This window comes from Zingiber officinale, chromosome 7A (genome assembly GCF_018446385.1).
Source record: "Zingiber officinale cultivar Zhangliang chromosome 7A, Zo_v1.1, whole genome shotgun sequence".
NCBI lineage: Eukaryota > Viridiplantae > Streptophyta > Magnoliopsida > Zingiberales > Zingiberaceae > Zingiber > Zingiber officinale.
The window spans coordinates 80869893-80888933 of record NC_055998.1 but is presented as its reverse complement, the minus strand read 5'-3'; the positions used below and the strand labels follow the sequence as shown (position 1 = coordinate 80888933).

The following is a 19041-nucleotide window of genomic DNA, read 5'->3' as shown; positions in this document are numbered from 1 at the left end:
ATGTTGAAGAATCGCTAACTTTGGACAACTGAAGCAATGAAACTGAAACAAATATAGTATAGACTGAGAAGTTGCTCTCAAAAGCATGATCTTGGAAGATGTATGTTTCAATTATCAAGTGGCAAAAGGCGATTCGCTTGCCCCCAGCGCCCCCGCCAACCCATCCTTAGGCCAACACGGAGGAGGTAAATCACGAGTAGCTACTAGTTATTAATACAAGTGGCCAAGGCATGAGGGAAGGCATGCTCAGATGCGTCAAGTTTTGACCCCAAAACCTCATGTGGCAACACCCCATGCCTCAACCACCGCACCGCCCCGAGGGGATGTATGTTTCTATTATCAAGAACTTTTAAAAGAGGAATTGATACCAAATTAAGAAGGTAAATGAGAAACTGTCAACGCCACAAAATCAAACCTTTATAAGTACAACGGAAAATGATTCACAAAGATTGTCCAAATAGAAGAAATATGACAGGAATTCTCTTGTTTTTCATGTTTTATAGCATATCACGAAGATTTTCTCAGAAACTAAAAAACACATCAAATGTTGTATAGATCATTGCTAGTGCTCCATGAATATTGATGCGTGGCACATAAAAATCAATGTCACATAAGACATGTTAGTCTCGTTAACCAACAGAGTGCTTCAATTGCACCAAATCTGCTTCGATTCTCATGCAATATACAGCAACAGATCATCACAATCTTAAGTCATGAAATTTCAAATCAGCAATGTATGAGCTCACTGATACGGTTTTTCAAGATATGTGTTGTAGGATCAATGCATGGTACAGAAGAATGGATACAAAGGCAATATATTGCAAGGATTGTGTTTTTCTTTTATGAATGACAAGAAAATGAAATTGGACCTAATTGTGGTACTCATGACAATTCAAATCAGCTATACACGAGCTAACTGATATGGTTTCATTGATATGTGTTGCAGCCTTGCAGGATCAACACATGAGAAAGAAAAATGGATACAATCACAATAGACTGGAAGACTGCATTTTTCTTTTATAAGTGACATGGGAGAAAATGAAATTGAACCTAATCATGGTACTTGACTATGATTTACCCGGGCCTTGAGGATTTATTGATTAATAGGCTGTTGAATATAAGTTTAGATGACTAATCAAAGCTCTACGATCAACTATCCAACTGCATCAATTAGCAATTATGCAAAAACTAAATAATAATCAATAATATCTTCCAACTATGATCACAAGACAGATGTGATAGCACGTTGGCGCAACTATAGAGTATTGTTGATTAAGTTTATGCAGTGTAGGATGTTATGGTGACATGCCAAATCAATGATAAGGTGACTCATTCAGAGACCATTAATTATAGTGCATGTGGACCATGAGCGTTCGGGGTGGAATCCTCACTACATGCAACTGACAATATTATCACAACCACCTAACAAACAGAAGACAAGGTTCTACAAGTAAACATGCTGTTTAAGGAAACACCAACAAAAATTGAGAAATACTGTCATCAAAATAAAGTGTTAATTTTCTTGGTGAAAGGTTACAAAGGGTATCAGCAATATGAATTCATAACTGTACAGCAAGAAAAAACAGTAAAAGTCTGCACTCATCTATGAATCCTTGATCAAAAGAATAAGGAAACTCTGTGACTTGAGACTGTAATTTGTTGAATGGGACGATAGCAGTAAAAACTACATCATGTAGACATAATACTACAAAATATTTGTCAGAACTCAGTTTCCTAACATACTGCACAAAATACCATGATTATCCATGCTCTCAAACACTATGACCTATCTATCACCTTCGCATTTCATTCTGAGAAGCCAAACTTGAAGGAAGAAATTGCATTAGAGTCCTCAAGGACAAGTCTTGAAGGTGCATTCATATGGCAGCAGGTGGCCCATAAAACCAGTCTAGATATCTTCATTTAGCTTGATATTGAACATCACAAGCATTCAACATAGCTGACCCAAACTGATGTTGTCTTCATTTCTGATTATATCCACACTGCAGTCAAATCCATAAATCATGTATGACTTGCATCAATTACACAACGGCACTTTGAGTATGTCCAAATTCTGAGGCATTCCCTGGCCACATCACAACTTTCCACTATGATTCATAGTCAAGTGTCTTTCAATCAATTTGTCCACAAAAGATCTAATCTGCAACAACAACAAAAACAGTAGATAGTGAAAACACAAAAATGGTAAATCCTAAAAAAATAAAAGTACTCCATCTGGAGATGAAATGTTACTGACACATTGGCAGATACATATATGATGCAAAACACGAGAGTACACTAAAGATAACAAATCAAAAAGATAAGAGCATGACTAGGTAAAGCAATCGATCAAACTCCCAAAGTTGCTAAATATATGTCAAATTTTTAGCATTTTACAAAGATTTTTTGCATGAGTAGGTGGATATAGTTATTATATGAGAAATGGAACCAACCTTGTTCTTCCGTCTAAAATCAAGAAAATCATACATAGCCATAGTTTTTTCTCTCTCTGTACATTGTTCCATTACCTGGCAAAGTCAAAGCAAAGGAATATAAGAATTAATTTTTATAAACTATAAATTTATAAAAGCTAATTCATATATCAAACTATCAAGATGAAATTAAAATGAGATTGGTATCTTATCATATCAAATATACCCTGGATCCAATATTTGGATCATGGAAAATAAGCAAGAGAGAGAGATGTTCTGGAACACAGACAAATCAAAATAATTGAGAAGATAAAAAAAAAAAAACTCTTCATTTATCTCCAGATAAACATGCAGGAAGCCAAAAACAAGTGAATTGTACTGTGTTTGCAACTTAAAAGAAAGAATAAGGATTTGCCTTGGTTGCAGCTTTCTTCATTATGACTTTGTATCCTTCTCTGTCAATCTTCCTAGTTCTGTATAAAGGCATCAATAAGGAAGCCACAAAGTCCACAACCCCCTGTTTAATATAGTGGGCTCCTCTTACTTTTTTTTCAAACAATGATTTGTTTTCTTCATATTCTAGGGCAGCACCATCCCCACTGTGACACTGGTTTCTTACATCTGGTAACACTACCTTGTCGAACTCTTCCTCATCTCTTATATGCATACTGTTGTAAAAATCCACATCTGCATCCATTGCCTGTGACTGCCATCTCTCTATGGCAACAGAATCCTTGACGCCTCCACTACCAGCCGTATCCGTATCAACCCATGCTCTAGTCATTCTGCTATCTATTGCTACACTTTCTCCAGAATGTTCCCTTGCATTTGATGCATATGCTAATTCATTTGAATAGCTAGAATGAGTGTAGTTATCACCAGACAATTTTGAGCTATCCATATTACCACATGCACCATTAAAATCAACAGACCAATCCCTAACTCTGCAGTTTCTTGAATCTATTTCTGACACACAATCTTGCCTTATAAAATTGCCATCAGACTGCCTCCTTCTAACATCCAATTCATCAATTTGCACAGAGTGTTCACGCCTTGCAAATTTATGGAAAGATGGTATCTTTGGCAGCTCACGCAGTGTGGTGACCTCTGCTTCTGAAGAGGCATATGCCTACAATAAACACCAAATTTTGAATTTAGCACATTCCATCACAAAGAAGTATTAACTCGCATAAATAAAAATTTAATTATTGGACTTGAAAATTTAGCAGAAAACCTTTGCAGCTTTCAGAGCAGCAGCTCGTGCAGATTCTATGGCAGAAAAAGTTGCAATTTCTTCAGAAACAGCTAAACTATTCTTTGCAGGCACCATTCTCTCAGAATGCAATAATTTGACATCAGATTTTATGCACAATGATGGTTCTAACTTTGTAGCAGCAATGTCAGCCTTTCTATTGTTTGCTTTAGATGGTGAATGACTTTCAGAAGATGAACGAACTTGCATATTGCATCTACTTTCTGATGTCTCAGTAGTTGCACGCAGATGAGGCTTTCCATCCTTAGATCTTACTTTGGAGAGTTCCGATCCTGCTGCTTGCCTTAGTAACTTCAGGCCATTAATAGCCTTTTCCTTGCGGAAAACTTCTATCCACATCCTGACAAGTTGGCTTGCAACAGAACGAATATCACGACTAGTATGCACACAAACCTTCTCCTTAATGGTTCTTCCTATTCCTATAAAAGAAAGAACATTTTAGCTAAACAATGCTTAATTAGAGATAAGTGCTCATTGAACATAACTGCAGTTAAATATCAAAATAAATTCATGATAAAAGGGTATTAAAATACATCAACATCGATATCCCCTTCTTGTTCAATAATGATCCAAGATACCTAAAAATCTTACAAAGATTTTGTCTCCGTCAAACTTAGCTCATGTCACTGATTTGTAAATCTCACATAATGTTATGCCAACAGAGAATATTGCCTTCAAGTATTAAAAAACAGAGGAAAAAGAAGGAAAATACAGACTTGCATAAATTGGCCATATATATCATCATTATACAATGCTACAGGTGTCAAACTAGCTAAGCCAGGCTGAGTGTGGGTTATGTAAGGAGCAGCTCTCATAAGCCTGGACACAAGCCTATCATGGCCAATAAGAATTTATAAGTTACCAATTTTTATCCCTAAAATATTTTTTAAAAATTTAAAATCTATCAAATTAGTCATATCTTTTAAATATATATATCTAATAGAAACATTATAAGTTTAACATTTCAGATTTAGAAACATTATTTTTAAAAATATTTATCTTATGATATTTACTACTAAATTCATGGCCCATGAGCTAGCACAAGCACACATCCTGAGTCCATGGTGGACCTGGGGCGATATTGTGGGTAGCATTAGAGCTTAGCATGGTTCCCACCAGGCCTTGCCTGGCCATGGCGTGACCTATTGACACCCCACTGAATTGTCATATGAAATATGTCATACAAAAATTATATATCTGAATCTGCAATAGCTAAGAATAAAATGTGCTCTAGAAAGATACAAAACTAATGTAACAAATAAAGCTTCAGAAGTTGGAACCGAATGTAATATAAGTGATAGTTCAATCTAAAAGAAAGAGGATGAATAATAACATGGAGGACACAGTTCTGAAACAAAATATCATTTGAAAAATAGAATACCTGATAAACGAACAGCAACTAAATCAGTTGATACAAGTACAAGCAAGCGAACACAGTGTCGCAAGAGTTGAGCTGAATTTTTTCCCAAAGAATCCTGTTTTCATGAAGAGGAGGGCAATGAGTTCATTTACTTATTAATCATGAAGGTTGCTCATAAAAATTTATCCAAAAAAAAAAAATTACAAGGATCCAAGTGTTCAGTGTGTCAAGTCCTTCTTTAGTCCCAGTGAAAGATTTTAGACATGCAACAGGAAGACGCAATAGTTCTTTAGCCAGATGAAGCCGTCCAGATGTAGTCTTTGCACTAAAGAATAAGTCCTGTAATACAGAATCCTTTGTGGACATTGTATGCTTGCCGTCTGAAGAGCTTTTGCATATTGCACCTAGTTTGCATGCATCAAGTTGCATTGATAAGTCTTTTACTTCATTCCATTCACTGTCAGACTGTCTTTGAATAGCTTCCATCAATTCTACCTCTGCTAGGTAATCTTTGCCAGTGGTTAAGATGTCCATAATACGTACTGCTTCTCGGAGACCACTCATCATAGCACCACCAACAGTATCAGGGTGCTCTTTACAGGTTGCTTCACCTGCAAAAAATAAACAGTTTGCAACTGGTCTTCCCAAAATATCATAGTCCTCACCGGAAGCTCCAACAGCAACATAAGAGTAAGCACCCCTACTGTATGGATCCATACCCCAATTTGTCACAACAGATGCAACTGGATCTGGTACAGCTGCTTCACCAAAAAGCTTACGAAGAACAAGCAAAGCATGGTTAACATGATCAGAGCTGCCAAAAGTTTGTCCATCCTTAGCTGACTTTCCAACAACAAGTGCTATAAGAACAGGTGCACCAACTGTCTTCTTTACATTCCAAAACATAAAACATTGCCCCCTTTGATTAGTTTCTTCAGCAGTGGCCCCAAAGTAATCAACATTATCATCCCAAAAAACTGTAGAGAACTCCAAGATGACTTTATTCAGCACACCAAAGCCAAGCCTCTGTATAGAAGCTTGCTTCCAATCTGGTAAGGCAGGAGAAAATTTTATAGTCTCTGCCTTTAGGCAACCAAGTGGCACAGTGATCAAGGCTGCATCCCCTACAAATTCCTTTCCACTTGAGGTAATTACTTTAACCTTTTTTTCATCTTGAAGGCCCCTATCTGTTTCATTAGTGTCATAGATTATCTCTGAAACATTTTGGTTCAGTTGAATATCAAGTCCCATGCATAGACTTTCTACAACTGTGTTGTATCCTCCTTTAATCATACAGTGAGGGCCACCAAATCCTCCGTACACATCATCTTGATTCCAGTGAGGCAGAGATACATCCGTGAGTGGTGCAGCACAACCATATTCCAAATGTGCAAAGTGCCAATTCATCACTCTGCGCTCCAAGGGGCTCAAAATATTCATTTTAAGTTCATTGTCAACACAATCTGTTGATCTAGAAGATGAAGAATTCACAAGGGCAGCTACCTTTGTAGAATTACTAACTAAACTTGGTTTATCAAACTCTGTGACTACATCAGATATTGTCTTGGATATGCGCCGGTACATAATGGCATATTCCAGTCCATCTTCAAGAGACATGTTCATTGCACTCTCATGATGTTGTGCCACAAGAAGTTCCATGTCATCAAGAAGACTATTATATTCAGTTTCCAATGCTTCATCTAAATCACTTGGGACTTTATCCCCCGTGACTATATCATAGAGTGGGCAATCACTGTTTAAAACAGTCAACTCAAGACCCAACTGACTACAAATTAAAGATGATGGATCTGGCCTTCTTTCAGTAGCAATATCAGCCTCTACACCAGTGATGATGCTGGCACCAAGATCAACAGGAACTGAAAGTGACGAGCAATCTGTGTATACACGACCGCCAATTCTATCTCGAGCCTCAAGCACTGTCACACAAAAGCCCTGCCGATGCAAATGGCGTGCTGCAGTTATGCCAGAAGGCCCTGCTCCAACAATAATTATCCTATTCCCAATATTTAGATGGGATTTAGCACGAGCATCTGCATCTGAAGAATGTATAGATGTCAAATGAATATTAGTATGTCCATTCTTAATTTTTTCTATGCTATCTATATCAGAGAAAGCCAGTTCGTGCTTTGAGGAAACATCAATTATTGATCCACAATCAATGGTGTCAATTTGTTGACAAGCTATTGGAGCATTACAAGTTTCTGCATTGTGTTCTTTACGAGCATCACCATGCCTAGTCCCTTCATCATGTGAAGTATATTTGTCAATCACTTTCCTTAAGTTGCATTCTGACTCTGAGCACCCTATGTTCCCTCCCATAGAAGTCGTGAAGCATTCTGTATCACATGCAGTAACCGCTGGCACTGCATCTTGCTCTATCTTAGTCTGCCTGTTCACTTGAACATTTAGAGAATGTTCCAATCTGCCACAAGGTGGCAGGAAACTCTTACCTTCATTATTTCCTGTGACCAAGGTCATGTTTTTCTGAACTTCAGTGAGATTGTTATTTGGCATCGCCGTAGTATTCTCTGGAAGTTTAACCTGATACGAGTTGTTAGCAACTTTGTCCAAGCCATCTGTCACCGTATAATCTCCCTCTTCTTGCAGCCCCTGTGTAACTCCATGATAAGATAGACTACCAAGCTTCACTTCGCCTTGCTCTGAAGCAATTCCTGCATTAATGTAACCCTGCAAAAAGGTTATTAGCAGCTGGATTTCTAAACTCATGGTGCTAGAGGCATGGTTTCAATCAAGACAAGAAAAACACATCGAAGAGTATCAAAACAGATCTTCACAAGTTGAATATCGAGGAAGCTAAAGAACACCAGAAGTGCATGTAATTTTAAAAGATGTCCAAAATAAGGGAGTAAAATTACTCTCCAGGAAAGTGAAAAGTTCAGGAACATAAAGCCTTACATACACAGATATGCACTTAGACTTTGCTATGCAAATTGACAGAAAATAAATAAGATCTCATTGCAGGTATTGAATGGTGATGCAAAATACCAGAAAGATAGCTATCAAAACTAAGATTTAAAAGACCCATATGGCTTCCATGAGGGAAAAAACAACATGCTTTCTATGAAGTAACTTACATTACGGTCAAGAAACATGTAGATTTCACGAATGAGGGTTTGACGTGGCAGTTCATCCTTTGAAGGAATATAACTTATGCCACAGCTCGTAAGAGGGAGTATGTGCTTGACATCTTTACTCCAACATCCTAAAATGAAATTCCTGCCATTCAAAGTAAAAAGTACTTGTTCAGTTAACAAAGTAATCAACAGAAAAGTTAAGCACACCTTGTAAAGATCATGAATCATCTTTTATATTTTCGTAGTACCAAATATAAGTGAAAATTTTAATAGTGCAGTAAAAGCAAAACATAGTAAAACACACTATCTATTTCAAATTGGAAAATGCAAAAATGCCTTCATTAAAATAAATGATTTTAGGGATTCTGGAAAATTGAAGAAAGAAGAACATTGGATATGCAGAAAAGCTAAAAGTGCAAAAGTAGATAGCTCCTTGTCAACAAGTATATAAAATTACATTCTACAGGTTCAGAGAAAAGGTAGTTTACCTGCAATCCAAATATTCTTGAAGACCACCTCTACGCTTAAGGACATCCCTGAATTTAATCTTCTCAATATGATTAACAGCGTGAGGCTTTAGGCCAGCAGCTACCACTACCAAATCAAAATTAGTAGCATCATCCACTGAAAAAGATGACTTAGCTTTTGGTCTAAAAGGTTGATTTTCATCAGCTGCGGGAATATTTGTGAAAAAGCCTTGTTCATGCATTACGATGTCCCAATCAACATCACCCTCACATGCCATGTCACCATGCCTATGCATTTTTGTATGGGAAATTGTAGATTGGTTGTCTAGAGTTCTTCTGTTGGATATTACTGGTAGTTCATTTTGATGGGTTTCTCTCTGATTGAGTTTAGCATCAAAATTCACTGCTTCAGGATCCTCAATGGTTAGGGGAACTTTATTAATGATGGAAGATGGTTCTTTGGAGGCATCATGTAAGATCGGAGCTTCTTGCAACCTTAATTGGGGCTCTTGATGTTGACTTCTCAGTGAAATTTGAGGAGACAAAAGTTCAACATTAGCTCCAGAGTTTGCCACAGAAGATGTTTTATAACCATGAAAGAAGGATCTTCCATTGCCAGAATTTGGTGTCGGTGTTTCATCCCTGGATAATTTACCAGTGCAACGGTGGAAATACATATCACTCTGTAAGGGCTTCACAAGATCCTTCTTTGGCTTTCCAAGAGAACAAATTTCTTCGGGACCTACAGGAATAGATTCGCCAGGGAAAATGCTGGGTTCTTCGACTTTTTCAGACAAGTTATTGTTTGAAGGAAACTCAATTGTGGTCTGGCATTGTACAATCCTCGCCCCATTGCAAATCTCAGATAAAACATTGATAGAATTTGATAGGCACACGGGGGAGGTAGCATTACCCTCCTGTGAGGTTATCTTGTCATTTTCCGGGTCAGGTAGCTTCTCATTGGAGGATTGGTGAGGAGTTTGGGCCTGACTTAGAGAAGGTGCTGAGTCATCTAAAGATAGTTCCTGTCCATCAGAACCACCATGATTATCAATATGTGCACCTCCCTCAATTGCCGGGACTGAAACAAAAGATGCTTCCCGAGTCAAGCAGCAAAGTGATTGTTTGAAAGCTCTACCTGAGTCTGGCACATTAGATGCCAGTGGAGTAGGCACCATATCTTCATCAAGCAAAGATGAGCCAGACATACTTTTCCTCGAGGAAAAAGACTGTTCTTTAACCAACATTCCAGAATCAGAGTTCCCACACAAAAGCTCCTCGGACAAGTTTTTGATCTTCAAGTCTGGAAGAGTTCTACATTCAGACTTTCGACAGCTCTTTCTCTTTATAACTTTTTCTTGGGATCCATCTGAAGTTAAGGATAAACGACTCCTTCTCTTACTAGCTTTTTCTTGGGATCCATCTGAAATTAAGGATAAACGACCCCTTCTCTTACTAGCTTTTTCTTGGGATCCATCTGAAATTAAGGATAAATGACCCCTCTTAATAACTTTTTCTTGGGTACCATCTGAAGTTAAGGATAAACCATGTTTCACAGAAGGAGAACTCAGAAGAACATCAGCAGAAACCATGTTGGTTTTGAACTTCATCCCATCATCAGTGCATGAGGTTGTTGTTGTTCCCTTCACCCTCTTGGCTGGTTGAACACTCTTGACAAAGGAAGACAGTGAATCTCCCAATCCCACATCTGAATAATTGTTGTCATGCTTCGGGGGTACCTTTTTTGTCTCATCTTTATCAGTTAAAGCATGTCTTGATTTTCTACGTCCAGGATTTCCTGAAGTTCTTGTCTGCCCATGGCAACTGGCTGTATCCTCCATCTTGTCCAAATTCGCCCCATCCAGTGGAAGGGAATCCTTGACACCTTCAGATACAAGGCCACCAGCAACTTTACCCTTCTTTGGAACCTTCATCCTCTTCCTAAAGCTAGCCAATGTATCATCCATCTCACCCAAATGTACCTGTTCATCACACCTAGGGTTTTCGACCCTAGCTCCACCTGAAGGGGGCTTACCCTTTTTTGCAACCCTACTCTTTTTTAAATTGAACAGGGAACCAATCGGCCGCTCATCCTCATCGAACCCACCAACCTCTACCTCACCCGAGGGCAAGGACTTCCTCTTCCGCCCCTTCCTCTCCATCCTGGAACTCGCGGACCTCGATTCCGAGTGGCCCGACTCTACCAAACCACGACCACCGGGAGAAACATCATCACACGTATTCTCACCTTCCATCAACGCTCGACCAAACACGCCCCTTTCCACATCAAAATCACCACTCGTCCCCGACCGTCCCCAGAAGCCGAAACCGTCGATCGCTCAGGCAACCATCGGCAGCCAAGCCAATCACCCGGTCGAAAAGCTAAGGGGGCTAGGGGTCGACGAGAGGGCGACTAAATGCCTGATTATCGGACAGCGAAAGCGAGCGCAGCGCCACTGTCGCGAGGCTACGGAGATGAGGAGAGGGAGGCAAACCTGATGAGAAGAGGGAGGTGAACCGGAGCTTCCGGAGGAGGATGGAGGAGGTCCGGCGGCGGACGGCGAAGGGGATGGCTCTGCTGGCGAGGAGAGGAAGCGGGAGTGGGCGGGGTTGAGCCGTTGAGCTCTCTCTTGCAACGCAAAACGACTCCCCTTTTGTGGCTCCATGTTGCGCCTATTCCTCTTATTTTTATTTTTATTTTTATTTTATTTTATTTTTTTGCCCTTTTAAAACAATAATCAATTGAGAAAATAGAGGAAAATATCCTGTCATTGTAATTATTCAGAAAAAGAATTTGCGTTAAATTGTGAGCTTTAATAGTTTTAGCACTTGTTATGTTTCAATGATTTGTAGTATTTAAATAGTTTTATATATATATATATATATATTCAAAATCAAAATAATTATAATCGTTTTCAAATAATTGTTTTTGAGTCATTTGACTAAAACTATTAAATATACAAGTGGAGTCTTATGACTTGTAGAGTGCATTAATGTATTTGAATTCAAAATTTAAATCAAAAATAGCTCGTAGTAATTATTTTAAATTATTTACTCATTTCAAAATATATTAAATTTTAATGACTTCCTAGAAAAGAATACCATCCAACATGCTACATTGTCATTTTAACCAAAATTTTCATTTTTTTTAGTATTTTACTTTTAAAAAATAATTTACTCTTAGATATATAGATTTTATATCACATTAATCTCTATATTTTTTAAAAATATATATTTTTTATATTAATATTTTAAAATTTATAACTTTCCTAAATTTTTATATTTATTGATAGTTTAAATTGTCTTTGTTTTTTTAATTGACACTTGATATTCAATTTATACATACTAATCATGAATATTACCGACCTAACCCATAAAAATTTTCTACTTACCACCAAGATAAAATAAGAAACACTCGCTTATAAACAAATTCATCTATTAATTTACAAAAATTAGGACTTGATCATTAGATGTTTGAGAAACTAAGAAGATATTTCTCTGTTATAGTGAAAAAGTGATTATACTCATTTCAGATGTCCCTCACAGTCTGTCCTTATATTATATTATATGAAGAAAAATAAATCATAAAATCAACTTATAACCGACAGTAAGTGGTTAAAAGATAAGAGTTTTTTTTAAAAAAAAAGAAGACACTTTCCTTGCACTAACACAACATAGCTTGATCTTTCAAACCTCTTAACTCCAACTCAGAGCCTTTAGAAAAAATAGTCTCATAGTTGGAGTAGAGCGAATACAATGGATTGTCATACGAGTCAAATACATACTCACTAACAATTTAGCCAAACTTGACTATCTATCGCATGCCAATAGAGTGAAATTAAAGATACAAGTCTCCATCGATGCGATCATACTTCACAGTTAGAGGTGTGCCATCCTAAATCCTACCATAGAAATAAGTACCCGAAAGAACACTTTGATAAATCCTACCATACTTCACATTTAGATTGTCGTTAAATCGACATTCATGGACAAAAGCCAAGGTACTGCTCACAACAAAATAAGGCACTATAGATTTCAAGGAAATTTGTACAATAAAAGAGAGAGAATCAACTGTCAGTTGTAGTAAGACAAATCTCTTTAGAAATACGACTTATTGATGCAGCTTTAAAACACATACCGCAGAATACCTATGAAAAATAGTAACTTTTCCAACTAATATACAAGATACAAGTGATTAAACAGTTGGGTTCATGAACAAAAATTTAGAATTTTGTGGTACGAGATAGTAGTTTCAGCAGAGTAGTATGCTGATTTACCTTGTGGTTTGCCCAAATGGACTATCACACATTGCTCTCTCCATTTTTGTCAAGCTTCTCGTAAGACTTTCTTGATACCTGACAAGATAACGGTTAGGCAATGAGCAGAACTAATAGTGTAAAAAACATCGTTGGTAAATGATAAAGTTGAGGAAACGATTTTGAAGGCAAAGGTGTCTCCGTCGAAGGCCAGTAAAAGAAAGTTTGAGATAGTTATACAATGTGAGGGATTGTGATACCTATCGTATATTTCAGAAAAGAAACAATAATGAATCAGGCTCAACTGTGAGATTTTCTCAGAAAATGAAAGGATAAGCTCTACTTCGTAATTCCATATCTCGAAATTCTAATGTGAATTTCGATACACATTAGAATCATCCGAGTTAGGAGGTACAGGTTGCTACACAAGCTGGCAGTCTAATTATTTCATTTAGGCATAATATGATTCCAATATATGAAATGAAGGCATAGAGTTGTATAAACTTTGCTAAATGCAAAACACAAACAGTTAGTAGATTTTTCTACAGATACTTGCCAATAAAGCATCAATGGCAAGGAGAAAGCAGATTCCAGAAAAGGCTAATAATTAGATCCAACTAAACCATCGCTAAAATAGAAGAGATACTAATACCATAATATGGGTTAACTTTATCACTGCGCCAAGAGACCTCAACTGAACACAAGAACTATGAAGAGTGCATACCATTGAGAATGCTATCCAAAGATAGTTTGATACATGATAAATGGTCTTTGGTTCAGAAGGGAAATCTTTTTATTTACTTACTCGATATGCAGCAGGTGAGCTCTGGCCAGGACTTGTATGATGAAAAGGTGAACTTGGTAACGATTTTCCCGAAGTCAGTGTGGTTGGTGATGGAATGGATGCTTGAGCATGCTGAGGAACAGATGAACGTAGCACAGAAGATTCATGACATGGAGATAGAGGAGATGCTGTTGGAGTTCGACGGGGGAACTGAGAAATGGATACGATTCCAGATGATCTTGGTGAAGACCTTCTTGTTGGCAGCATATTTATCTTAATCCTGCAAGATATTTGATTAAATAAATCTACTTATGGCTACCTGAAAAACAATAACATACAGAATGCATGGACTCATGGGCGTACTTGTTGTGAACATCAACATACTCATCGGTCTCATCCAATATTTCTTCCTAGAAAACAAAGGCAGATGTCAGATGTGACGTATGATTTGAAGGATATGCCAAAATTATCCAAGTATAAAGAATTTTGCAAAATCAAAATAAGACTGGATGCCAATTGTTACTGGTGGATTTTGTTGATATCAAATAAGTATGGCATAAAAACAGGTCTGCACGATCATATTGCAAATCAATAGCATAGAAATTGGTAAGCAATAAAGGCAGAAAAAAATATAAATGAAATATTGTCGAACAAAGGAGATTTTTTCTACTTTTTTTAGTTAAAAGTTATGTATTATTTGTCAAGTAATAGCAAGTAGTGTAGAACTCGCTCATTGAGCCATAAAACTTGCTTTCAATTGTCACTTTTGACATTCACTACAGGCATCAAGTGCTTCAGGATGCAGCATCTTGAAAATCAAACTTATTTTTCTCAAAGAACAAAAGAAAAGCAATAAATTGTTCATAACAAACTACATTCGTTGATATGTCAATGATTAGCTAATGCTGGATTGTCGGCTTGATCAAAGAGTGATACCTTACTTATCTGGCATTTAATGATCTACTCATCAGAAACTATAAACACAATGATTAAAGTACTTGTATCATCAAAGAGGAAGTAAATTATGGCAATGAACAGATCTGAATAATGAAGGATAGCTGATCAGGTACAAGTAACTTTTCTGATATTTTCATAAACACGGTAAATAATACTTTCTTAAGGCTTTATATCTATACATTAAAGACTTCAAATTTATGTGTATGAAGTACAATTATATAACACAAATGATGTGGTGAGTATGACATGGATGGATCTCTACATACCCTGGAAGAGATTGGCATGATAATCAGTTTTAGAGCAAAGTAATGTGTACTTCAACATTATAAAATGGTAAGTTAAGCATTACTGTCAAAGTAATCAATCATTCATTAGAGACATTAACAGAAAAAATATAAAACTAACTGCAAATACTGGAGCAAGCATTCCAGAGAACCATTGAGAATTTGACATACTGATTCAAGACGAGGACAAATTATTCACGACTCCAAGGAAAATAAAAACACTCAGTTTTCAGGAAATCTTGCAGACAAATAAGTACAAGAACTATGCAGTTTAGAAAATGGAAAATATATTTAGTGAATAAGAAAAGGGGTTAACTCAGAAAATTGTTGGACAAGTATTTCGACCATAAGATTATCCACCTGTAGCAATTCCTCCATAACATCTTCCATTGTTATAATTCCAACTACTTCTTCATCTAATGAATAGCTTGGAAGAGTGTCTGCATTGACATCAAGAATATTGGCATGCCGTCCTCGTTCAGATTTCTTGCCCTGTAAGCGTGCATCCCCACGTTTCTCCATGTTGCTTCTCTTAACAGGACTATGAGATTGCTGAATATTATTATTCACAGGGGATGCATTGACAGTGCTATTCAAAGGATCAGAAATAACTGATTGGGATTCGTTGCCTGTAAAATGAGAAATCGCTACCTCAAAGTATACAAATTACAAGTTCCCATTACATTCAAGTAATTTGATGGACAATTTTCTGGTGTAAATTCATCGCATTAACAAAAAATAAGACAGCGCTATAGTTTGTGGGGATACCATGGACATCATTGTGATTCCTGTTCTGATCCATTATGTTCTCTTGCATAGTTGTTTTGTTCTTCTCTGTTGGCATACCATTATCTTTTATACGCTTAACAACCACAGCCATGTGACTATGTCCTTGCTGGAATTGATTCAGTATGTCATAGAGAGGATCATCCTCGAACACCCTGGCAAAGCCAATTTAGTTTTACAAATTCTGAAGCATCACAGTAGAAGAAAGAATCCAGGAACAGAAAAAGAAAGAGTGGCAGCAATGCACATAAGAATTATCTACACGAATTACTGTGAACGCCAGTTTGAAACATGTGATCCTATATCATGTAATGCATTTGACAGGAAATGCAAAGAAAATTTAGTTAGTTATTGTACAAAGGTTTTGTTACTACACGTAATATAGTTATATTTCTAGATCTAATTGCTATTTTGCATCTAATGTAACCAAAAATAAGCCCCCTAACCTGCTATACTCTTAAAGCCAACACAGTAAGGTTCTCACAGTTGTCTAACTAATCTTTAAAACCTTGCTAGGTCAACCATAGCTGTTTCTAAAAATTAATATCAAATTTTGTCTATGAAAATGCAATCTGATGACCTCATAAAACAGTGTTTTGAAAAGAGGCACCTAGGTGCTAGGGCAGTAGGCTCCACCCCTTGTGTGCCATTAAAATTTGAGGGACAAGAGTTCACCTAGGTGCATAATAGAAGAAGGCGGCAAGGCACATACCTTGATCAAAGCTCGAGATGCAGTGTCACCTGACAAGGTTTTAAAAAGCCCAAACAAGTCAAAAAATGGTGATCTTACAAGATTTTACAGCATAAAACCCTAGCTAGCTTCTCCTTCTTGTTTGAAACGTCTCTTGACCTTGGAAGTGCAAAAACACCTTGCTCCAAGAAACTTCAAGATCTGGTAGTGAGTGGTGGAGAAGGCACTGTGAAGGTCAGAGATGAATCGGGTGAAGGTCTGAAAAGAGCTCGCAACGGCTTTATCCAGCGCCAACGATCGGATCCTAATCGATTGGGGATGCTTTGGATCGATCGGTCGATCGATCCAGAGCGCCTCTGTGCTCTGGAAATCGCTTGAATCGATCAACCAATCGATTCAAGGCTATCATGTGATTTCCAACGCTCCAATCGATCGCCCGATCGATTGGAGGCTCCCGATCGATCGGGTGATCGATTGGGAGGCATTCTGTGCGACGCCGATTCTTCCCCAATCGATCAACCAATCGATTGAGAGAAGCCTTTGTCGCGGGACTCACCCAATTGATCAACCGATCGATTGAGCATGAGTTAATCGATCGGTTGATCGATTGGACTCACATGTGACTTGCCAAATCACGTCCAAAATCCCTAAAACCAACATCCGATCAACCATGACCTGTTGGGACATCATGTCTAGCATCCGGTCACCCTTGACCTCCTAGGACTTCCTCACCAAGTGTCCGGTCAATCCCTTTGACCTACTTGGACTTCTTAATACCAGGTGTCCGGTCAACCTTGACCCACCTGGATTTCCACGTGTCTGGCTTCACTCACTAGGGTTTCCCATCTGCCTGGCTTCACTCACCAGGACTTTCACCTAGCTTCACTCACTAGGGTTTCCCATCTACCTGGCTTCACTCACCAGGACTTTCACCTAGCTTCACTCACTAGGATTTTCATACTACCTAGCTTCACTCACTAGGTCTTTCACATCTGCCTGGCTTCACTCACCAGGACTTTCACCTAACTTCACTCACTAGGTCTTTCACCTAGCTTCACTCACCAGGATTTTCCAACTGCCTGACTTCACTCACCAGAACTTCTCCTCTGCCTAGCTTCACTCACTAGGTCTTTCACCTGGCTTCACTCACCAAGATTTTCCAACTGCTTGGCTTCACTCACCAGGACTTCTCAGTCGAGTATCCAGTCAATCTTGACCTACTTGACTCTTCTTCACATCTAACTGGTCAACCTTGACCAGAGGAGAATTGTACCAACAATCTCCCCAAATGAATGATTGCACATGCAATCTCCATGTATTATGAGTCTCCATGTATTGTCAAACATCGAAACTCAAACATCAATACTTAAGCTTGAGTCATGTCAAGCTTAGTCAACCTGGTCAACCTTTATCTTGGGAATATTGCATCAACGATCTCCCCCTTTTTTATGTTTGACAATACCTTTAAGTTAGGTTAATCTCATAGGCTCAACTTCCTTCATGCCAAGGCATGAATGAGAGTTTCTTTCATTCTCCCCCTTTCCTGGAGGGCAAACTCCCTCTTTAGGTAATGAAGGTCTTTAAACTCTATATTCTCCCCCTATTGGCACACATCAAAAAGAACTCTCCCCCTGAAGAGTTACTCACCGTTGTTCACAACTTCACTCGTTGGTCACAACACCATAATGAAAGTCTCATACCCTTCATTATCTTCAACGCTCACCCTTGAGCGTTAACCTATCCAACAATGAAGGTCTCATACCCTTCACTGTATTAACTGCTCACCCTGGAGCATTATTCCACGTTATGATGCTCATCCTAGAGCATCCATAACCCCATAATGAAAATATCCACTCTCCATTGTTTTTCAACGCTTAACCTTGAGCATTGTTTTTCAAAATAAAGGTTTAACCACCTTCAATGGTGTCGGAAAATAAATTTTCATGTCCTTAAAGAGTAACTCCCCCTAAAGACATGCATGTAACTTCTGTCATTGCAACAACAATGACTTGGAATCCCTAAATCTTTAGGAAACTCAAATTTAGAAGCTTTGAGGTTTAAAAATCCAATAATGAAACTAAACCTCAACCTAAACTTCTATTTAGTCTTCCTTAACCAATCCAATCTTGTTTTCATCATAAAAACTCCCCCTAAATCTAAACAAATGTGTTTTGAGGGATTAGGAATGATTACCTAGACTCAACATGGTCTAAAATACTGAAAACAGACTTTCCCAGCCAAATTCAGCACTTCAATCGATCAATGGATCGATTAAAGCAGAGTGGATCGATCGGTGGATTGATCCACTGAGTTTCTGTTTGTGATACCTGCCTTCTCAATCGATCACCCGATCGATTGAGGCATTCCAATCGATCGGGTGATCGATTGAAGCCCTGATTTTCTGAAGGTTAATTTCAATGAACTTTAGAAACTTTTCAAAAATTCTACAAAATTCTAAAAATCATGAAAATTTGTATAGACATTACTTAGGGTATATACTATCAAGGAAAAATAGTTTTCTATGAAAATACTTCCTATTTTCAAAAATTGACAAAAACTTAAAAACTTTAGTGTTTTCTTCAAGTTTGTGCCTAACTTTTCAATGATGATTACTATCAAAAGATAGTCTTCACCA

The 19041-nt window shown here is 37.8% G+C and overlaps 2 protein-coding genes across 3 annotated transcripts in view; both read right to left on the bottom strand.

The window, feature by feature from the left end:
• Window positions 1–1495: 1495 nt before the first annotated feature.
• On the bottom strand, window positions 1496–11302 carry LOC122001624 (lysine-specific histone demethylase 1 homolog 3-like). Its single transcript, XM_042556474.1, has 8 exons — window positions 8670–11302; window positions 8182–8323; window positions 5270–7774; window positions 5087–5180; window positions 3667–4124; window positions 2848–3561; window positions 2454–2528; window positions 1496–2161 (listed from the first exon to the last, which is right to left on the bottom strand). Exons 1-8 carry the CDS (start codon window positions 10901–10903, stop codon window positions 2096–2098), a joined length of 6288 nt encoding a protein of 2095 aa, XP_042412408.1. The 5' UTR covers window positions 10904–11302; the 3' UTR covers window positions 1496–2095.
• A 1351-nt stretch (window positions 11303–12653) lies between these two features.
• Window positions 12654–19041, bottom strand: part of LOC122001622 (DUF21 domain-containing protein At2g14520-like) — a 37154-nt gene continuing 30766 nt past the window's right edge. Inside the window, exons 9-14 of one of the 2 annotated variants that reach the window (XM_042556473.1) lie at window positions 15698–15870; window positions 15290–15558; window positions 14052–14098; window positions 13710–13968; window positions 12926–13003; window positions 12654–12796 (exon numbers count right to left, since the gene is read on the bottom strand). In XM_042556473.1, coding sequence (XP_042412407.1) covers window positions 12950–13003; window positions 13710–13968; window positions 14052–14098; window positions 15290–15558; window positions 15698–15870 — 802 coding nt within the window. In that variant the 3' untranslated portion in view covers window positions 12654–12796; window positions 12926–12949. Of the gene's footprint in view, window positions 13004–13709; window positions 13969–14051; window positions 14099–15289; window positions 15559–15697; window positions 15871–19041 lie in introns of both variants that reach the window. The other variant, XM_042556472.1, reaches the window with a different exon arrangement.